At 39.8% G+C, this 20,415-nt stretch overlaps 1 protein-coding gene across 1 annotated transcript in view; it reads left to right on the forward strand.

The window, feature by feature from the left end:
• Positions 1-20,415, forward strand: part of CSMD1 (CUB and Sushi multiple domains 1) — a 1,461,432-nt gene that overhangs the window by 1,122,865 nt on the left and 318,152 nt on the right. The window contains exons 15-19 of the mRNA XM_060085850.1: positions 4,552-4,734; positions 6,184-6,510; positions 7,511-7,705; positions 11,520-11,658; positions 14,587-14,774. Coding sequence (XP_059941833.1) covers positions 4,552-4,734; positions 6,184-6,510; positions 7,511-7,705; positions 11,520-11,658; positions 14,587-14,774 — 1,032 coding nt within the window. The remainder of the gene's footprint in view (positions 1-4,551; positions 4,735-6,183; positions 6,511-7,510; positions 7,706-11,519; positions 11,659-14,586; positions 14,775-20,415) is intronic.

Below are 20,415 nucleotides of genomic sequence, written 5' to 3' on the forward strand. Positions count from 1 at the left end.
AGCCACATGCTTCACAAGACCAGCTGCTTGGTCTGCTCACTTGTTTGTTAGACCTACAGCTAGAACAGTGAATGGTGCTCAAAAGTATCTGTCACAGACTAAGCAATTAGGCAATGGTGAGTAACTCTTCATAGAGAAAAATAAAAAATAAAAACCTACACAGGCTGTGTTACAGCTAAAAACGACCCAAGCCTGGACAAACATTTCAGAAGTTCCTTTTAAATAACAATACGATGCCAAGTGTCCACTTTGTTCGGGCACTATTTAAGTACTAGGAAGTCCAGAGAGAGAGAAGGCTTATCATTCTGGAAAAATTGACAGCGTAATGGTATAGAAAGACAGGTCCACATCTCAATCAGTCTAGATGTGACTATTTCTTAAACCTCTACAGGAGAGCTACCTGTAAACCCTAGAGTAGGGAGCAAAAGTAATCTGGATTATGGGGCTTTGAAGGGACTTTAACCAAGAGGGATATTATCAAAAGGGAGAGGGTAGTATCTTTGACGGGAGGACCAGCGTGGAAGTATGAAGTGTCCTGCAACACCCAGGATGCCTCTGCCTCTGGAATGAGAGAGCCCTGGATGGGTTGGGAGACCCTGAGGTCGAAGAGGTGTCAAGTATGTGGAAAATGTACCCTGATTGACCTGAATGGTCTCTGCGATTCACAGGTACCTGGCCAGTGGGTCCGCCTGCAGGTACGCTCCTGTGGGCGGGTTTGGAGAAGGCAGGGCAATTCCTTGGAGTGTGGAGGAGAAGATGAAGAAGTGAGAGTCAGAAACAGGGAGCCCCCGATGCCTGGAAAAGTCACGTGGAGAGAGTCGGATAAGGGACACCAAGCCAGGATATTTAGCTGTGCAGAGGAGTCCAGGGGAACTTGGTTATTACTCAAACCAGCGTTCATTCATCTGCGCCAATTCTGCTGTGTGTTGGGGTCATGGCAGGTGCAAAAATGGTACAAAAAGAGGAACAATAATGGTTCTCAATTAGCGGGCAGCCTTACAGGGAAGCTGTGTACTGTACCATGAGGTAAATATCAGAGAGAAGCTATGGCATTTTGGATTAAGGGTTGGATTTAATTAAATGACTTTTGTAGATCAAAAATTGTCAAATAATTGGCAAGTGGATATGGCTCACCTTAATAGTTTTAATATCCTTTCTCAGAAATGTGGCTGATAAGTTCTCTGCCATAGCAGACTCAATTGTCAGTCTCAGTATTTTGGTTTACATGTCAATGAATACTGATATGCCAGGAAAAAAGAAGGAGCTCAGATACATTACAAAGTAGTGAATCCAATTACTCATTTATTATATAAACATTTATAGGCATAGTATAAACTATCAAATAAAAGTCAAATGTATTAGAGATGAATGTTAAATATATAATGTCAATGTAACATAAATGTTTAAGTCAATTATAAAAATAACATTCAAAAATAAATACTTCATAAAATTTAGAAAAAATAATCAACATGAAAAAGTGAAAATGAATAACATTAATTTGTAGTTTTAAAGGTCATTGTCAAAGAAGAACACATCAGTAGGAACTCCATTGAGTCCCCAGTAGACGTTTGTACAAATATCCCCAACTGCTAAAAAAGCAGCATCAGAGAAGGAGTGAGGAAATAATTACAACCTAATATTTTCTTTAGGCTCCTCATTACCAAATCCCATTTCTAGTGATAATTTAGAAAAGATATTTGACCAGCTTTTTTTTTTCCTCTAGGGGCTTCAATCTTTTCACTGATAACAAACGATGGTGTTTGTTTCCAGGAAAGCACGTCAAGGTCATCTTTGACATCTTGCATTTTGTTGCGTATAGAAAGGAGGTTTGATGCAGTTACTGTATCAACGTCAAGCCAGTCTTATTCTTACTTTACTTGTTCTGCTTGTTCAGAAAACACATGAGGTAGATGCAGATTCTCAAGTGTAGGCAGTGTGACCTCCAAGGGAAATATCTGAATCTGTGTGGATTTTGTCACAATTACTTAGGGCTAGTGTGTAGGGGTCACGAATGCAGAATGTCCAAAAAAGCTGCCCGAATGAAGCTTCACTGGCCTAACTGTGGGACACGTTCGTATTCTGTGGGTGATGAGTAGGTCCGGCTCACACACGCGGACCTACTGATGCTGATACATCTCTCACTAGTCCATGCCGAACTCCTAATAACAGACGTGCCAGACAACAGGTTCTGCTCAGCCAGCCCTGGCCTTGCATCTGCATCAGGGAAAACCAGCATCTTTAGTGGAGATGAAGGACCACTGGGCGCTCTAGAACCTCAGCATGGGAAGCGGAAAGACCCTTGTCCACATCCACCCTGTGTGTCTACAACCAGTTTATTTCAGAGCACTCTGCAAAGTCAGGAGTTCCCTGACTCAGTTAATGTAGAAAGCAGTATTCCCCAAAATGCTGTAATGTATTTCATTATAAAAAGTTATGAACCTTAGCATCACAGAGGCAAAAAGAAACTTCTAGAAGTCTAAGGTTTGCTAATAACCATAGTAGTGGCTAATATTTTGAGCCCTGTCTGCCCAGGGACTAATGTGAATTATACACTTTAGCTCTCACAGTCGCCCTGTGAGGTAGAAAACAGTAAACTGAGGGAGTGAAAGTGGAAACTTTTCAAGACTGAATTGCACCTGGTGGCCCAGCAGAGCCTGGGAATCTCAAAACCAAGTCTGGTGTTCCCATTCCTGCCCTCAAAGCTGTGTCCTTGGTCAGGACCCTGGACTTCTGCCCCCCTACCCAACTGACAGGCCACACCAAATGCAAGGTCTTTTCTGTTATAAGCCATTGGTCTGAATTGCCTTTGTTTATTTCAGTCAAAGAAATTTGGTTCAAGGCATCCCACATGTTAAATTCAAGTAGATACATTCCCAGCTCTGTTCAACTCAAGTTCAACAACTTGAACTCCAAGGCCTGTCCTTAAGGAAGAGTGTTCTCTGAGGCTTTCTTGGGCCTGTGTTGCATCCGGGAACATTTTAGCTCCTGTATAACTGTTACTGTTAGGGTTGTCTTCTTTATTTGATACCTGAGCCATCAGGAGAGCGTGATGAACCTGTCTGTACGCAGTACCTGGTTTTGTTTTGTTTTGTGTTTCATTTGCTAGTTTGCTAAGAAAATGGAAGTGGTAATATCCTACATGTTGGAGGTTCGGCACCATTATATTACAAGCTGATTTCACTTTGAAATTCCTGAACACTCAGAAGTAAAGTTTCTCCTCTTGAGGAGAATAAGCTATCTCTGGGTCAATCTCTGGGCTCGTATAGGTTCCCCATATGGCAGGCCACGTACCTGAAAACCACCTGGAAATTCAGCTCATAGTCACTTCCACAGACATTCCAAAAAATGAGAACTTGATCAGAAAGCGTTTAGGTTGCTAATAAAACCGACGTTTGAATTTGCTCTTGGTCGCGGCAAATGATGAGGTGCAAACTTGTGAAGAATCTGGGGAGGATGACCAAGACACGCCTCTGTAAGCCGTGCCCAGAGAAACCGGCCTGAACTGTGGAAACTCACTCTTCTGCGTCCGGTCCCCAGCCCTGCGGAGGGTCTTCTGAACTTGTATCACATCATGTATCGGATCACATCATGTATCACCCGAAACCCCTGCAACATCTGCTTCCCCCCAAAACCCCACAGGCTGCTCTGGACCAGTCCCTCCCTTCCTCTGCAAGCCATCTCTTCCCTCCCATCTCCCTGGAGGTCCTGAGTACAGCGGCCGAGTTTCCTTCTCCACCCAACCCTTCAGCCTCCTGCATTTCGCTTCAAACTACCCTTCATCATCTCAAAAATTGTTACTGTTTCCCTCCATATAATGTAAGCCCCATGCCTGCAGGAATTTAGTCTTGTTTGTCCACTAACCTCCTTACGTAGAACAGAGCCTGACTCACAGTTGGCCCTCAAAGAATATTTTTTGTATGAATAAATGAATAAATTAGTTAATACATTCTGTGTTGTTAACACGACAGAGCAAAGTTGAAATGTATATAATTTTGGTGTATTTGTATCCACATTTCATTACAATCATGTTATAATGAAAAGAGGCTTGATTCTGCATATTTTCTTTTCATCTGAAGACCATGAATATACTTGTTTTGTTTCATAAATGAGTTTTAACATCAATTGAAGGGAAAGAATATTCAAATGGATATATAGACTTAAATATTCAGTAGGAAATGAACTATCTTATATGGCTTACCTTAAAAAACATCAATTAAAACAAAATTGGTGTTTACATTTTAATGGTAGCAATTATAGATAACATGCAGGGTGTAGACCAGGAAGAAACATCTATTAATTGTAACATTTGCATTGTCAACACATCTGTGTAGCCTTGTGTCTCCCTTAAAAGACAATAAGTTAAATACCTTTCTCTTAAATTTAAAGTACACATTTTTCTGGCTTTTATAAATAAATGTTAGATGAATTGAGTATCCTTTTGAAACTGTTTACAGAAACAATGCAAAAATAAACCACTGTTCATTTTCAAAATTGTTTAAAAATGTTAATTGTGTACCTTTTTAATGGTTCATTTGTCTTTCCCATTTTCAGAAATTGAGAAGGGAGGATGTGGGGACCCAGGTATCCCTGCCTATGGGAAGCGGACAGGCAGCAGTTTTCTCCATGGAGACTCGCTCACCTTCGAATGCCAGGCAGCCTTCGAGCTGGTGGGGGAGAGAGTTATCACGTGTCAGCAGAACAACCAGTGGTCTGGCAACAAGCCCAGCTGTGTATGTGAGTACTGAGCCTGGTCCCAGGTCTATTCCAAGGCTGCCTTGAGACGAGGAGAGAAGCAGGGCGGGTGCTGAGGGTGGGCAGCTCTCAGCATCGCTTGGGAGCATGACATTGACCAGAAACAGCCAGGGCTTCTCAGACACTAGCTCTCATGCTTTCTTCACTTAATTAAAACCAATCAGTGATGTTCTTACTACTAGATAGATAAACTCACTGAGAGCTTTCCACTAGAAAGATCCTAACAGAGCATCTCTTCCATCCAGAGGGGCTGATGCCAGACTGTTTGAGCCATTAGTAGGGCCCGGGGTCTTTACAACCCAATAATGTCCTGTGACACTTAAGACAAGTTGTGAGCATGGGCTGTGCTGTCACTTTGTAATTCAATGGAAGAACTGCCTGCTTCCTCATAAGTGTTTTAACAAGTAGAAAAGAAGGACTTCATAGCCAACTGAAAAGCAGGATTTTTTGTAACTAAATATAGCAGTGACTGGGGAACACATATGAAATTATGTGGAATAATAAGCATATCCACACCCTAGAAATAAGTCCAATAAATGTTCCCTCCAAAAAACGAAGAATATATATTCATATATATATAAAATATTCATATATATGAATTTCACATATATAAATATTTTATATATTCACATATATAATATATATATGTGAATATATATTACTGATTTTTGAGTACACATTAAGTATTCCAACAGATTTTTATATTATCCACCCAGGACACGGTCTGATTTTCCAAGTTATTTAATCATTGTTATCCTATAAATAATTTAAAAATTAATTTGAAAAAATGCACTTTAAAGGCAAACACAAAATTTAAAATGAAAAGTTATCATAGAAAACTGACTAGAACCAATATTGTTTTCTGGAAATTGTTCTTATGACACAGGCATACTTTTTCATATTAATATTTGCTCTTCTGAAGGCAGAAAGTTGCAACTAGAAATTTTAATATTTGCCACAAATTTCAGTCAACTTGATAGGATCATTTTTTTTTTGCAGTACACGGGCTTCTCACTGTTGTGGCCTCTCCCGTTGTGGAACACAGGCTCCTGACACACAGGCCCAGCGGCCATGGCTCGCGGTCCCAGCCGCTCCGCGGCACATGGGATCTTCCTGGACCGGGGCACAAACCCACGTCCCCTGCATCAGCAGGCGGACTCTCAACCACTGTGCCACCAGGGAAGCCCTGATAGGATCACTTTTGAATCAAGCTTGCACTTTATTATGTATAGGCTCTAGTTGTTCTATATATTGAACGTATTCTATTGACAACTTGGGAAAGAGAAAATGTTATGGTCCAGGATCACCCATTTAAAAACAGTTGGACGATCCTAGGTAACTGTAGGTATGGATTTTCCCCAAGTCCTTCGCATGTAGCCAGTCCTTTGGATGTGGGCAAAATTGTTTGAAAATTTATTTGTGTCTTCACAGTTTCCTGTTTCTTCAACTTTACGGCATCATCAGGAATTATCCTCTCACCAAATTATCCAGAGGAGTATGGTAACAACATGAACTGTGTCTGGTTGATTATCTCTGAGCCTGGCAGCAGAATTCACCTCATCTTTAATGACTTTGATGTGGAGCCTCAGTTTGACTTCCTTGCGGTCAAAGATGATGGGATTTCGGATATAACCGTGCTGGGCACTTTCTCTGGCAATGAGGTGCCCTCCCAGCTGGCCAGCAGTGGGCACGTCGTTCGCCTAGAGTTCCAGTCAGATCACTCTACCACCGGCAGAGGCTTCAACATCACCTACACCAGTAAGTGCGCCAGCACCTGCCCCATGTCCACTTCTCCCCTGGTTCTCATGTGTGTGAAGCCCAATGTCAAGGCCAATACTCCAGAGGTTTTATAATCACAGTTTGTAAAATTATATAGCATTATCCTGAGAACCTAGAAAATACCTCACTCCGTTTAGGTTAGTGTCTTGCTCACCCCTATAGTGAGGACTGGATCACAGGTCTTCTCTCCCTCTGGTTTTCCATCCATCCATCTATCCATCCATCCATCCGTCCATCCACCAACCCATGTGTCCTCCATGCAACAAAATAGAGTAGTAAAAAGGACTGAGGCATTTGGGGTCAGGAGCCATGGCTTAGAACACCTGCACTTGTATATACTTAGTGAATTTTGATTAGATGGCTAACTTCTCTTTGCCTCAGATTTCTCATTTGCATTAGAGATTATATTTAAGAACATCTGCTTAAATTGCATTATTGAGGGAATAAAGTAAGATAATAATGTTAAATAGGAGATACAAGTTATAATTTACTGACTGCTACTTCTCTTAGGTGCTGTGCTTATGACTTGACAGGGATTATTTCATTTAACATTGCTGGAACTCTGGAATATAAGCTTCATATTCCTCATTCTGTAAATAAAGATAACTAGGCTCAGATCACGAGAGTAACCTGCCCAGGGGCAGGTAGTAAACTCAAGACCCAGGATGCTGATCTAGATATGTCAGAACCAAAAACCTTTTCTATCACCTACGTATCTCATCTCTATTTTTCTTAGTGAAAAAGTGCTTTCAAACTGTGAAATGCTGTGTGGATGATAGTGATGTCTGTCTATCCATCTCTTTCTCTCTGTCTCTCTAGTCATCAATATTCTGTTTATTGAATATGTTTATCTATGAAGATATAACTGAAATTTAGGAAAATAAATTGCTTTATAAGTGGTTTTGTTTTCTTCTGTTTTAATACTCATAATTAACATTGAAGTATTTTTTATTCTAGTCTTTTTTCTTTTTCTTTTCAGCATTTGGTCAAAATGAGTGCCACGATCCTGGCATCCCCATAAATGGACGGCGTTTTGGTGACAGGTTCCTGCTTGGGAGTTCGGTCTCTTTCCACTGTGATGATGGCTTTGTCAAAACCCAGGGGTCGGAGTCCATCACCTGCATCCTGCAGGATGGGAATGTAGTCTGGAGCTCCACCGTCCCCCGCTGTGAAGGTGCGAGTCCCCTATTGTTTGCCAGTTTTTTTCCTTTGAAATGGTACATCTAATTTAAAAAACAGACAAGCAAACAAACAATCAACAGTACTGGTTTCCTAGGGCTGCCGTACCAAGTACCACAAACTGGTGGCTTTAACAACAGAAATTTATTCTATCCCAGCTCTAGAGGCTGGAAGTCCAAGATCGAGGTGTCAGCAGGACTGGTTCCTTCTGAGGCTGTAAGGGTGAGCTGTGTTCCAGGCCCCTCTCCCAGCTTCTGGTGGGTTTGCTGGCAGTCTTCGGAGTTTCTTGGCTTATAGAAACATCGTCCCCACTTTCTCCATGTGAGAATGTGTCTGTGTCCAAATTTCCCCTCTTTCTAAGGACACCAGTCATATTGGACTAGGGCCCAGTCTAATCTCATCTTAACTAATTATGTCTGCAGTACCCTTATTTCCAAATAAGGTCACATTCTGAGGTGCTGGGATTAGGAATCCAAAATATCGTGGAGGAGTGCATAATTCAACCTATAGCAAGAGCATAGTTTTTAGTTAACTGTTTTGTTGCCCTTAGTGTAGCTGACATAAATACTCCCTAACTAATTTTCTTCTTGACATTTCCACTCTAGTTACATATGTAAGAAAACCAAAAGGGAAAAAATTAAGGAGGATATTACCTTTGATGTTTACTCAGGTAAAAAAAAAAAATTTACTTAGAATGTAAACTCATACCCTCCCTATCAGAATGGTCCAAGTGTAATGAGCTAAGAAAGGCCTTTTAAAAAAGTATCTCTAGGGCTTCCCTGGTGGCGCAGTGGTTGAGAGTCCGCCTGCCGATGCAGGGGACACGGGTTCGTGCCCCGGTCTGGGAGGATCCCACATGCCGCGGAGTGGCTGGGCCCGTGAGCCATGGCCGCTGAGCCTGCGTGTCCGGAGCCTGTGCTCCACAGCGGGAGAGGCCACAACAATGAGAGGCCCGCATACCGCAAAATAAATAAATAAATAAATAAAGATATAGACAAAATGTATATTCAAGAAGGACTTATTTTAGGGCTTCCCTGGTGGCTCAGTGGTTAAGAATCCACCTGCCAATGCAGGGGACACAGGTTCGAGCCCTGGTTCGGGAAGATCCCACATGCCGCGGAGTGGCTGGGCCCGTGCGCCACAACTACTAAAGCCCATGTGCCTAGAGTCCGTGCTCCACAAGAGAAGCTGACGCAATGAGAAGCCGCTGCAATGAGAAGCCCACGCACCACAACGAAGCCCCTGCTTGCCGCAACTAGAGAAAGCACGCATGCAGCAACAAAGACCCAACGCAGCCAAAAATAATAATAAATAAATAAATAATAAATAAATTTAACAACAACAAAAAAAAGGACTTATTTTAGAAATGCAGTGTCAGGTAACTTGCCAAAGTAAATGGTCAAAACATCAAAGGAGAATCTGCCTTCTAAAGACCTCATTCCCATACTTTTATTTTATTTTTTTGATTACCCAAGCAAATTTGAAGGTCATCAGTGCTGTTCACCAGATATTCTGGATCTCTACCGAGTCTGGCTTATCTTCTTGGCCCCTGTGGTCTGATGAAACTTCGTGAGGGGTCTGGCTAATTAGGTGCAAGTGGAAGTGACATAACCACCTTCTGGCTCAGAGGCTGTAATTGCCACTGCAGGACCCATGTCCAGGTGCCATAGCTCAGCTTGTGGAAGAAAGGAATTGGGGGCAGAGCCCTAGGCAAGCACTGTGTGGGAAATACACCTCCCTTATTATAGCTGCTATTGCATAACCTAATCTAAGTTGACCAGTACAGCAAACTTGAGATCATCATGTAACATTTTACTGTTCAATGTGGTTAATCTGCAGTATAAAGATTAGCATGTCTATTTCATCAGGATAAAGGGATACAAGTTCTAATACACTCAATTATAAAGTGGTATGTAAAAGACAATATATTAAGAAAATAATAGTAATGTGTGACAATTTGGGTATATTCCAAGAAATATGACAACTCAAAATTTAGGAACAAAGCTTTACTAAACTAAAGGAAACATATGTTTGTTCTTATATGGAAAATAAGACTTTTAGGAAATAATCAGATTTATAAATGTCTTACGTATCATAATTTTTGAAAAATCTGTATTTGCTATATGTCTTTCTATATAGTAGCTTTGTATAGTTAGTTAAGCATAAAATACGTAAAAGTAACATGCTGTGTTTTGCTTATGCTGTACTCTAAAAAGGATTTGCTGTATCATGTCAATAAGCATAGGAATTAAATTCTATGTGATACCGATCTAAATGGATATATGATTTCATAGGATGTAAATGTGAATGTAAGGACTTAGCTAGGGAAAAACCCTAGTGTTAATTAGTGAAAATAACTTGTTTTTAAAATTATGATTACATGAAGTAATGAAAGTTTTCTTCAGGAACTCACGTTCATAAAAATGGCTCTGATTTCTTATTATGTATTTTAAGCTAGGAAATAACACATATTTATTGCAGCTTACTTGGAAAAGAAGCTATATCAAGAAAAACATGTGATCTACACAGCAATCACTTGGTCTTATCTACTATTAACATATTGATATTTTTGAATTTCCATCTCCTGTTTTCTCTGAATAAAATTTTTCTTTTCTGAAATTTAGATTATACTATAGGTACGATTTTGTATCCTGCTTTAAAATATATAATATTCTATTGCAAAGATTTTATCATTTTAACAACATATCAAAATATCACTTCAAATGTATTTGTGACATTCTAAATATGTAGTCATGTTCTTTTCATAAATTTTTTACTTTTTTTTTTCGTTTCTTTTATTCTATTACAAATGAAGCTACTATAATTATTTCTATAGATTCCTCTATGTCAGTTTTTTTTCTAGCATCAAAATTTGGGTAAAATTTTATAAAATTTTCCAACATTTTAATGCATATTGCTATTTTTCCATAAAAGGAATATTTTTCCAAAAATATTTTTTTAGCTAGGAACATTTTCATGTTTTATTTGATCTCTATAGATTCACAAAAGTGATTACAAAGATAGCAAAGTACTTTGAGAAAAAAATAAATAAAATCTGAAAAATGTATGTGGCTAGGCAGAAACATGTTAAATACATGTTATTATTTTAAATTTTCTGTAGATTGTACAGAAATGCATACTCACTTTTACTGAGCACCAGGCACATACTTTCCTCAAAATCCCTTTTGTCTATATAATTATGGATCACTGTTACCCAACCCTTCAAAAGGATTGATGCACACTAGTTCATGTTTATCGAATTTTATTTATTTATTATTTTGTTTTCTAACAATCACCAGAAATTTAGTAAGATGTATGTGGCAAATTATTTTAATAAAATGAACACAGCCCAAAGTGAATAAACACATACACATATTTTAAAACACACCCCACAGAGTATTTTAATTTTAGATGTGAGGTAATTTTAAGTTTGTGTATCAATAGACAGTTGTTGACATCTGAATACATGTAAAATGTGGGTATCAGTGGAATTCGCGCCTCGTGACTTTGTTGTGATGATAGAACGTGATAATTCCTGGAAGTCGTCTAGCAGACACCACTCACTTAGACTGTGCCATTATTACCATGATTAGATGGGAAGAACTTTGCTGCAGGTTGATGATAAATGCCCAGGTGTGGAATGTATGTGCTCTGCTTTCAATATTGGTAATTTACTTGGGAATAACTTTTGCTTGAATACTAGAAACCATTAAGTCCATGAACACAGAAGCGAATTCCTGCAGTAACTGAGGTGCTGCCATGGTACATATACATAATTTGACCTGTTTATACCCTGCATCATCTTTCAGCCCCGTGTGGTGGACATCTGACAGCTTCAAGTGGAGTCATTTTGCCCCCGGGATGGCCAGGGTATTATAAAGATTCCTTAAATTGTGAATGGATAATTGAAGCAAAACCAGGACACTCTATCAAAATAAGTTTTGATAGGTAAGAAAAAACTTTGTTTTCCTTAATTTGGACCTGATGACCCATGCATGCCCAATGTTTTTATTTAAATGGATCTTAAATCTTAGAAAGATGAGTTTTTCATTGGTTCCCCCAAAGGAGTTGACTTAAACGGGAATAGGCACTTGCTTGATGAATTCTGTTCTTCTGGAATTTTATCCTCTAAGCCCACAGCTACAGCCCCTCTGCAGACGTGGTTGAGGGCATGTTGGCCCAGACAAGCATTCCCAGAACTCACAGTCACCGGCCCTTGAGTCCACCTCTGGATTTTGGACCTGAGGCTAGAATAAATTCTGCTTGGTGTTTGATTGCAAATAGAGCCTTTTGGTCCCTTACGTATTTCTAGAAAGCACGGGAAAAGAGTTCTCACACTCTGGGGGTGGCTCTGGGGACTGAAGGGCGGTTTGGGGTTGCAGAGCTGGCAACAGCCTGTGTGCAGCAGATTCATTACCTGTTAATTAGCTACGAGTGGTTCCGTCACTGCAATGGTATTTGGCTTAGCTGTTTGATAATGTATTTGATAATCTAAGAAAAAAGAAGCATGCTATTTGAATTCTCCATGATCAAATATTGTCCAGATTGTCTCAACAATCAGTTTGAAGATTAAGAACCAAAAGTACTTTGGAAGGGACCCACATGCTTTAAACTGCAAGGAAGCATCTTTGTTTAGTGTTTCAAGGTTAATTAATATCTGAGCAAATTGGGCTTTCTCTAACAATGACCTTCTTAACTAGACTGAGTTTGGGGTTCTAGTATTCAGAATATTATAATGTCTCAAGACAGATGTACGTTATTATTTATTTTTAACTAATTTTCTAATTCTCAATGACAACATCCATACAGGAAAGGTTTTTAGCAGGAATTATGTTATCACTTAGTGATTATTTGTATTTGAAGTTATTATTGATATTATTATATCTGATAGGATGATTATAACTCCAGTAGGATAATCTCTCAGAAGAAAAGAAAAGATTGGTTTATGCATTCATTATATTGGAGAATGGATTCTTGCATATAATCTTAGTCACTGGGGAAAAAAACCTTTATAAATATTAAGTAAATTGTTTGGTTTCTTATTAATTTTTACACTTTCTAGTATTGAGAGGGAAAAAAGAAGACACACATCCTGATTTCCAGCAGCACAACAAATTTAAATCATTTAGTAAAAATAGTGATTTTACATTCTGGTTTGGCAGAAGTTATTAACATTCCATTTTCAGTTGCCTGAACAAAAATACTCAATTTTTCTCAATCTCATCTTTATGATACTATAGAACTGCGGTATTTGCTAAATTCCATTTGTTAAATACCAACATTTCTGATATTTTCAGACACTTGTGATTATTACCCTGGACATAGTACACTACCCTTCAATAGTGCATTGGTTTATACCTTGAGCTGTGAGCTGACATCCTAGTAAAGGATGTGTTTGCACAAACAAATTTTAAATTCCGTACTGATACTATTGTTACACATTGTGTGCTAGGTTGCCAAATGATGAAAAGCATTTATATTTTTCTTTCTGAGGTTACCCTGGAAATCATCCAGCTCTTGAGGCATGCCTTCTATCAGTCCTGGCTGTCTCTAAAGATGAAAGATGTGAAAACTTGAGTGCAGATACTTCAAATGAGATTTATTCCATGCTTATCTAGACTTCTTGAATGTGCACTCAGATAACTGTGAAGTCATAGCCTCTTTAGAGAACATTTTTAATAGTAAAAGACAAAGCTGCCCTATCCCACCCCAAATGTCCAGCCTGTGGCTGTATTCTGACCTAGCCACACGCTACAGCAGTTGTTTGAATTGCCCTTTACGGAAGATGGAGGGTCAGGGACCATTCTAAGTTAGTTGCAAGAATATATCATTATTGTGCATTTGCGCTAAGAGGAGTATGTGATTTAATGGTAAACAGGACAGGGCCCTTTGGTTTCAGCATCTCTTTTCATTGCTCTGTGCCAGGGATCTAAGACAGCCACTCTGTCCCTTCCTCTTCCTCCCCGTCAGCAGCATGCATTGCAGACCCTGGAGACCCATGGCACAGGCTACCCTGGAATTCTGTCTGAGAGTCACTGATGGATCAGAGGCTCCAGTCAGTGAGCTGCTGCCTGAGAGCCACGCCAGACACTTGGAAACTGGGTTAGCTCTTTGAGGATGAGATGGGCCCATTTACAAAGTTATCTCAGTGCCTGGTATGGTACCTCCATTTCATCAAAGAGGACCCAAGTAGCTGCAACTGTATATAAATACAGTATCAGACCAGATGATCTGGAAGCATAAGTCCTTCTTGGAAGAAAAGTTAAGCACTTTTTGGAAGCTGTTCTAACCTTTTCAAATCATTGAAGTCGTATTTGGTTTCTGAAGCAGTAATGTGCCCAGTGCTCTCCCACTGTCACACAAGAGTTAACGCAGCTTGAAAAGGCACAGAATTTTTTGTTTCAGGAAAGGTATTTAAAGTATTGTCATGTATTTTGATTTACCCTTTTCCTTTAGGAGGTCATGTCACTTCAATATGCTCATTTTAAGAAATCCATAATCGTGTTACACTGGGGATCATGAAAAACAGTTTGAAAATGTGCCGTGATTGACTTTCACTAACTGGTGCTTCTCTATCTACTGGCTCACAGTATTTTTATTTTAGAGCTGAGTCACTACCCCCGTTTCTGTCTGTGATACTACTGGATGGAGTATTGAGTCAGAGGGAGGGATGTGGGCGTGAGTCTTCCCCCCAGAAATAAGTACTGTCCTCAAATACTACATGTGCTCAAGTCTTCAAAACATATATACGTATCTCTGTATCTATTTTATGTCTCTTGCTGTACGTGGATTTTTAGTAAGTGAATGACATTACAGGATGTCTGTACGTTAATGCAGCTCTGCATCTCTCTTCTGACTGGATACGCTTGCCCGCAGATTCCAGACAGAAGTAAATTATGACACCCTGGAGGTCAGAGACGGGCCAGCCAGCTCGTCCCCACTGATCGGGGAGTACCACGGCACACAGGCGCCGCAGTTCCTCATCAGCACAGGGAACTTCATGTACCTCCTCTTCACCACAGACAATAGCCGGTCCAGCGTGGGCTTCCTCATCCGCTACGAGAGTAAGTGGTCCTCCCTCGCTAGGGCTGTGCCCGATTGTCAGGTTGCGTTCCACACACATGGTCTCGTTGTGTCACGTAGCAGGAGATGTGCTGGGAATGCATTCCTAATGCTAGTCAATGTAAAAAACAGCAGTTCTTCCTGCCTCTGTCCACACTGCACTGCGCCATCGTCAAGACTTTCTCTTATTAAGGACAGAGAGCCTTGGGGATTTTTACTTTACAACTCAAAAAGAAGACATATTCGTTTATTATTAAGTAAAATAATAAATAATTAAAACAGTGTTCATTTACTGCACGATGTAATAATAAATTTCTACTATTAGAAAATAGACCTGTTGGCCAAAAGAGCTACAGGGCATGTCACTAAAGTTATATCTTCTGAGCAATATTTTTTGTTAGAAAAATGGTTAGGGCAGTCGTGGTACTTATTTGTGAGTATACACGTGCCTGTTTCAGTCAGCAGAGACTGTAACTAAGAGAGAAGGAATTAAAACTCGGTTGAACTTTTACTAAATGACAAATACCTGTTGTTATTATTAACAACTGTTAAAAATGTTTAAGAACAATGATTAGACATATTTAAACCCAACTGCTAAAATATCATAATGCAGTGTATTTTGCAAAGCAATCCCAATTCCTTCCCATTTTTGTTTCCATCCATCCAGATTTGGCTCTTAGCTTTAGCTTCTGAAATTAGGAGATCGAGGGATTATATTATTTGATAGTCATATTTATGCAAGGGTGCTTCTGGAATGGAGTAGAGTGCAGTTCAGCCTGGGATGCATTTCTAATGCTAGTCAATTTAAAAAACAGTAATTCTTCCGTTCTCTGAAAATTCTTCACTTCCAGAGTGGAATGAACGAAGATGCATGAGAGTAGCTCAATATGGAATCTGAAGGAATAAATCCTTTTATTTTTTTAGGATTTTTAAGGTTGTTCTTTTTCAGAATCTTTCCTAAAATAAACTAAACAAAGTTTTAATGTTGTTGTAAAAATACATATAATTTTATAAATGCATGAATGGGGCCATATCTAACATGCTGAATTTTTCATCTTTTTTTCTTTTTCTTTCCTTCCTTTCCCCACATTGCCCGCTGCTACTCATGTTAATCTTGCCCAAACCCTATCCAACAACTAATAACCTGTTGTGTGTATTTCTCTTTTTTACATGCTTATCTATATAATTATATGCGAACATATATGCAAATACACATATAAGGTTATGTGTACTTTTTGATTAAAAATGGAATTATATTAGACTTGTATTCTGATAACAAGAAAATTGATTATTAATGATTTAAAGATTAATTTCAGATTTAATTCAAAGTTATTATGCTTCGTATATATACATCATTTATTTCAAAGTTACATATTTTTAAACTTGTACATTTTAAGAAGCAGAAACTTTTGTATTTCATTCCTTTCTTAACATTCCTTTAAGTTATCACTTCTCTTTGGAGTGAAGATGTGTACACATTACAGTCATCTGAATTTGTACAACTCCTCAGCATTGATCTGCTAAGATGTAGTCTCTCCACCCCATCCTGCCCATTTTTCTTAAAGCTACATACAATAGGTTGGCCTTTGGATATAGAGTTGGATGAAACTTAAGAGAATAGATAGTTTTAGGCGCTGACAAACACTAGAACAGAGTATTCTATGTTCTCTCTCTCTTATTTGCATACCATAGATTATTTTGCCTATTTCTAGTCCCTTTTGAAGAAACAAGTTCTAAAGCCCATATGTAGGTAGTAGAAACTAATGTCATTTGCTTCTCTGCCTCATTTAGATAAGTGGGTTGTTCTTATTCATGATTTCTGGAAAATCAGGGCAAGTCAGTCACAAGTTCCTATTTAGATTGTCAGCATTATATAATATAATACAATATAATATAATATAAATTTATTGAATAGATAATTCTAACAATAATCATTATAAGCTGAAAAGACTGACTGCATTATGTTTCAGGGTTCTTTTTATTTATCCTATATTTGAAAATGGACATGAGTCTGAGTAAGACATGGTATAACCCAGTGATCCTCAGAAGACAGAGCTTTTTGCCATTTTCCCTTCTTTTCATCAGTAAAAGGAGGCAAAAACAAACCCCCAGCTGGTGTGTTTGGAGGATAACTGTGCGAGTGTCTTAAATGTCTGATCCCTTGGAGCCTGGAATTCTTCTCCCTCCTTCTTTACTGGAAAAGCTGGGGCTGGCTCTGTAGTTCTGGATGAGGGCAGAAGACAAGATGAGCAAGGTTCCTACAGCATCAGACTATCCACAGCTCTGCCTTAGAGGGGACCTTGTTCTGGACATTCATCCACTCCCATTTGTGGACACCCGGTGACCCTTCCAGAAGGCCCAGGCCCCAGACATTCCTGACGCAGTCTGTGGGTGAGAGCATTGGCAGGATATTGGGAAATGATCACCAGGAAGGAAGTCACACTGAAGCTTGACTTGTTATCACCTCAATTTACTTATCTCTGGTGAAGATTTCGAGAAGAAACGGGAAGTGAGCAGAAGCCAATGCGATGCAGGACCTGGCACTTTAATGGGAAGCAGAGCCAGGAAAAGCCTGGCCTTCAGCGCAGTGGCTGTCAGGGCTGTTGCCATAGGCACCTGTGGGCTTTGCAGCTGACCAGGGCCTAGGCTGCCAGCCTGACATCCTAGGGCGTGCCTGCTGCTGCTGGGGCAGGCATTTTACAGGAGCCCCATGCCCAACTCACACCCACGTCCTGGGTACGAAGCTTGCCGAAGGAGCAGTTTTCCTCAAACACTGCTGTGAGCTAGTCTTCACCTGGGAGTCCTAGTGAAATGGAGATTCCTAAGCTCGAATTCCAGGTATTAAAATTGAGCACGTCAGAATTCTGGATCTTTGAGTGAGTCATCAAGGTGATCCTGAGGGCGGTGGCGTGTAGGTGGCAGTGGGTGTCTGAGGCAGCCCAGGCAGGCCGTGGCAGGTGCTGCCTGCCGCATGGGCTCTAGGTGGAGGGGACCTGCAGGCAGGTGCAGAGGGACAACAGAGGTAATGGGAGAGTAAAGGACCAGGAGAGAAGCAGAGAGAGAGACAGAGAGAGAGAGGAGAAAAACATGGGAACGACACACCTTACCAACCCCTTTGTCATTTTGACCATTTCTAGTACCCTTTGAGGAAACGTGTTCAGAACCCAATATGCAGACGCTAGAGAAATAATTACACCTGCTCATCTGACACATTTTTAAAGAGTGGGTTGCCCATGACCCAAGAATGGTTTACATCAAATTTTTATGCCATTTAAAAATCATAAAATAGCCCATCTCCCTTTTGTCTTTCATCAAGAATGGCTGACACTGTAAACCTTTCTTGCTTTAAAAAAGTGTTAATGACCCCGCCTCATGCCCAGATGGGCACATGGCAATCTACTCTACAGACAGAGAGCCTTGCAGGGGTGACCACACTCTGCTCAAGTTTCGCTTATTTTTGTAGTGGTTCCATAAAATAATGTGAGCCGCTGTAAACGACATTCATTTCAGCTCTTTCTGAACTGTAGGGCAGACGGGTTGAAGCCAGTTTTTCAAGGTTTATTCCTAAAAGCATACCCAGGGTTGTAGTTCTACTCTTGTACTAAGTTTTAGGAATCGTTGCTCTCGTAAATATAATGTCCATTTACAGTCTGTGCTTTCATTACTTTATTCCTTATAAGGAATGTGGCACAGTTTATTCATATAATAGTAATTGCATTATCCCCCAGAATAATCATTTGTTCTGTTTATTTGTAGAGACAACTTTGAACCACACTTTAAAATCATCATAATTGTATAGGAAATTAAAAAATAAAATGGTAAAAAATGAAAAATAAATGGATATCTCAAGTATATGGAGATTTTCCATTTAACTTTAGCACACTTCTTAGAAATGCTTTTTAATAATGTTTCTAGAAAGAAGCAAGATTTACTAAATGTAAATATATATATCCTACTATGCAATTCGTATACTGTACAATTTTTTAAAAAATTTGTGATAAGCAGTGTATATTTTGTGGTGTGTGTGTGTGTGTGTTTAGATTAGTTTTCTTTGATTCAGTGACCTTTCTTATAACCAGAAAGGGAGACTGGTCAAGATGTAATGGTAATAAATGCAATACAATTGCAAATTAGATACAGCACACACACACACACACATGCACATACACACACAGGAGACAGAGGAAGAGAGAAAAACAGTCAAGGACTTAGGTTTGAATTTCAGTTAATAATTAACTTGACAGATTTACTTAATTTCTTAGCCAGTTTCTTCATCTGTAAAGTGGGGAGTGTAACCACTATTTCAAAACCTTCAGCAGGCTGTGAAAAGTGCTTGCAGTGAAGCGTGGTAGGTAAGATACCCAGAGACTATCCGTTCTCTTCCTTGGACTCGGACTTCTACGAAACAGAGAGCTGAGCAGCACTTTACTGACATCCAACACGTAAATGTGATCTGCACGTGGACAGTTTCACAGCAGCCATCTTCCTTCATTCAGCGAGCAGCAAATTTGTTCAGTCACTTATTTGACAAAAGCCAAATGAAAGGAAGTATATTTATATCATGTGTGTCCAAAAATTCAGAGCTGCATTAAGTTTCAAGAAAGAAACAGTTGGTACAGAGTGTGAATATATTCACAGCTCCAATAGGATCCACTGACCCAAATGTTCCTTTGTGTTGTCCGGGCTGGAGACCGGAAGGGCAAACACGCTCTGAGCGAGACTTCGAAGCGCATGGTTTACTTTTCCTTCAGAGCAACCTGTCCGCCTGTCCTCACCCCTGGATGTGAGTTTATTTAAAGTTCCCATCCCCTGAGTCACATCACCTCCTTTGCTGTTTCACTCATTCTTCCCCAGCATCGTCTTGTTTCGGAATTCCTGTACATGCAGGTTCCAGGTGAACTAGTCCATTCTGTGGCAAGTCCACACTCAGGAGTCATCCCCACGGGGACTTTCCTGTCTAATAAATGGGAGGGCCAGGGATCATAGTATCTGCTCGTTTCCAAACTCAATATTTACACCCATTATATTGTAAAAATAAATGAATGAATAAATAATGGCGTGTAGTTGGTATGAACAAGCGGTTATGACTTTAATGATTTTACTTATTTATTAGTTCAGTTTTACATGTAAAGAATTCTAAATTTAGGGCCTCCCTGGTGGCGCAGTGGTTAAGAGTCCGCCTGCCGATGCAGGGGATACGGGTTCGTGCCCCGGTCTGGGAGGATCCCATATGCCGCGGAGTGGCTGGGCCCGTGAGCCATGGCTGCTGGGCCTGCGCATCTGGAGCCTGTGCTCCGCAACGGGAGAGGCCACAACAGTGAGAGGCCCGCATACCGCAAAAAAAAAGAAAAAAAAAAAAGAATTCTAAATTTAAATTTGTACGCTTTGGTTTCTTCTGATATGTTTCTCTATTTTCCCTACACATTTTATATTTCCTTACAATTTATGAATTTCATTATGGACACTACTCATTAATACAGCATTCGCACATTGTCTAAAATAGTAATTCCTTTTATTGTTATTCACTGCAGTGCAGTGACTGTACCGTCTAGTGATCACAGGATGTCGTTTGATGAAATGGAATAATTTAGTTGGCTGGTTTTTCAGGACCCTGGATACTAATTCATTTCTTTGTCAGAGATT

The sequence above is a fragment of the Mesoplodon densirostris genome, chromosome 20 (genome assembly GCF_025265405.1).
Source record: "Mesoplodon densirostris isolate mMesDen1 chromosome 20, mMesDen1 primary haplotype, whole genome shotgun sequence".
Classification (NCBI taxonomy): Eukaryota; Metazoa; Chordata; class Mammalia; order Artiodactyla; family Ziphiidae; genus Mesoplodon; species Mesoplodon densirostris.